Source organism: Fukomys damarensis, unplaced genomic scaffold (genome assembly GCF_012274545.1).
Source record: "Fukomys damarensis isolate Sample0158 unplaced genomic scaffold, DMR_v1.0_HiC HiC_scaffold_20, whole genome shotgun sequence".
NCBI lineage: Eukaryota > Metazoa > Chordata > Mammalia > Rodentia > Bathyergidae > Fukomys > Fukomys damarensis.
The window spans coordinates 20,682,895-20,684,487 of NW_022900932.1; the positions used below are offsets into that span (position 1 = coordinate 20,682,895).

The 1,593-nt window shown below is 63.2% G+C and overlaps 1 protein-coding gene across 1 annotated transcript in view; it reads right to left on the reverse strand.

Moving 5' to 3' along the window:
- Nucleotides 1–1,123, reverse strand: part of Col13a1 (collagen type XIII alpha 1 chain) — a 137,162-nt gene extending 136,039 nt beyond the window's left edge. The window contains exon 1 of the mRNA XM_033766335.1: nucleotides 194–1,123. Within this exon, the coding sequence (XP_033622226.1) occupies nucleotides 194–565 (372 nt within the window). The 5' untranslated portion in view covers nucleotides 566–1,123. The remainder of the gene's footprint in view (nucleotides 1–193) is intronic.
- Between the last annotated feature and the right edge of the window lie 470 nt (nucleotides 1,124–1,593).

Genomic DNA, 1,593 nt, shown 5'->3' on the forward strand with positions numbered 1-1,593 from the left:
CGGGAACCGGGGTCACGCTGCTGCCGTCCGGTGCCCGGGTCTGTGGCCCAGGTCCTCCAGCAGACACCCGGTGCGAACTGGGGGCGCACCGCGCGGTGCGGAGAGAGAGCGCCAGCCGGCCTGTGCCGGTGAGTGTAGAGGTTGCGCTAGGGGGTGCCGCGGGGAGGGATAAAAGCCAACAAAGAGCACAGACCTCGTCCAGCAGTTGGTTGACTCGTCCCAAAATAGCCGTCTCCATTTGCTGCTCCCCGCGCTCCGCTTCCAGGCGCACCACCCGGGCCTGCAGCTCGGCTGCACCCAGCACCCAGCTCTCCAGGGCCGCGGGCGCCGGAGGCTGCAGCTTTGCGAGCGCGCTCCGCCACCATCCCTCACGTCTTGAGAACCAATAAATAAATAGAATAAATAAAGGCCAGAGCCGCTGCCGAAAAGCGCGGTCCAAACTGCGGAGTTGGGGGAAAGGGCTCGTGTTGCTGGCAAGCGTCCCTTTCCTTTGCTCCGGGGCACCCAGCTCTCCAGGGCCGCGGGCGCCGGAGGCTGCAGCTTTGCGAGCGCGCTCCGCCACCATCCCTCACGTCTTGAGAACCAATAAATAAATAGAATAAATAAAGGCCAGAGCCGCTGCCGAAAAGCGCGGTCCAAACTGCGGAGTTGGGGGAAAGGGCTCGTGTTGCTGGCAAGCGTCCCTTTCCTTTGCTCCGGGCAAAGAGGACAACAAAAATTAGCAGTAGGAGGAGGAAAGCCGAAAATCACGACCAGCGGAAATCAGAGTACAACCAAGTGAGAAAAAAGTTATTTCGAAGAAGGTTGCAAGTCCAGGAAAGTTAGGGGCATCTGGCCGGCTCTCCGCGCTCCTGTCCCTTCCAGCGCGTGCAGATTCCTCTCGTTGGTGCCGCGCAGTCTGCGCCGCTGGGCGTCTCGCGTCCCCCGGGCCAGCCAGTTTCAGTCCCCGGGAGCAGGGGTTCGCTCGGAGGGCCCCATGGGCAGAGGTGGGTCGCGGCCGTCGCCGAGGAGCGCTGGGGCCGATTCCGGCGCCTCTGTAACTTGACACACTCCCTGCGGCTGCACGGATCGGATGAGCAATCCGTGCTACTTCCCAAACTAATCTCTCCCGCCCTCTCCCTCCTCCTCCTCCCCACTCCTCCTCCACCTCCTGCGGGGCCGACGGCCTGGATTTGTTTATTTATGCAAACTCGCCCGGGTGGGGGGGCGTGGTGTGCGGGGCCCGCTGTCCCAGCCCGCTGGCCTGGGAGCCCCTCTCCCTCGCTCCCCGTCCTCTTTGAAGTGACACTTGAGGTTATTTATAGGCAGGAAGGGGGTGTGGAGCTGGGGCTGCACTCCTCACCCTTCTCCAGATTCACACCGAGGCCCGTTAACCTTCCGCCAAAAGCGCAGGGTCCTGCGGCACGGTACCCTACTTTCCCAGAAGTTGGCAAAGCCGGTCTTTGGGACGCTCCAGGCACCTGGCCGAGTCACTGGCAGGCCGTCGGAATGGACCTCCGTGTCCCAGGCACGACGATCCGAACCCCTCACCGGACATTGTGCCCCACCTGCTGATTCCACCTTGGTCTCCACCCCAGCTCCTCCGGCGCCCTG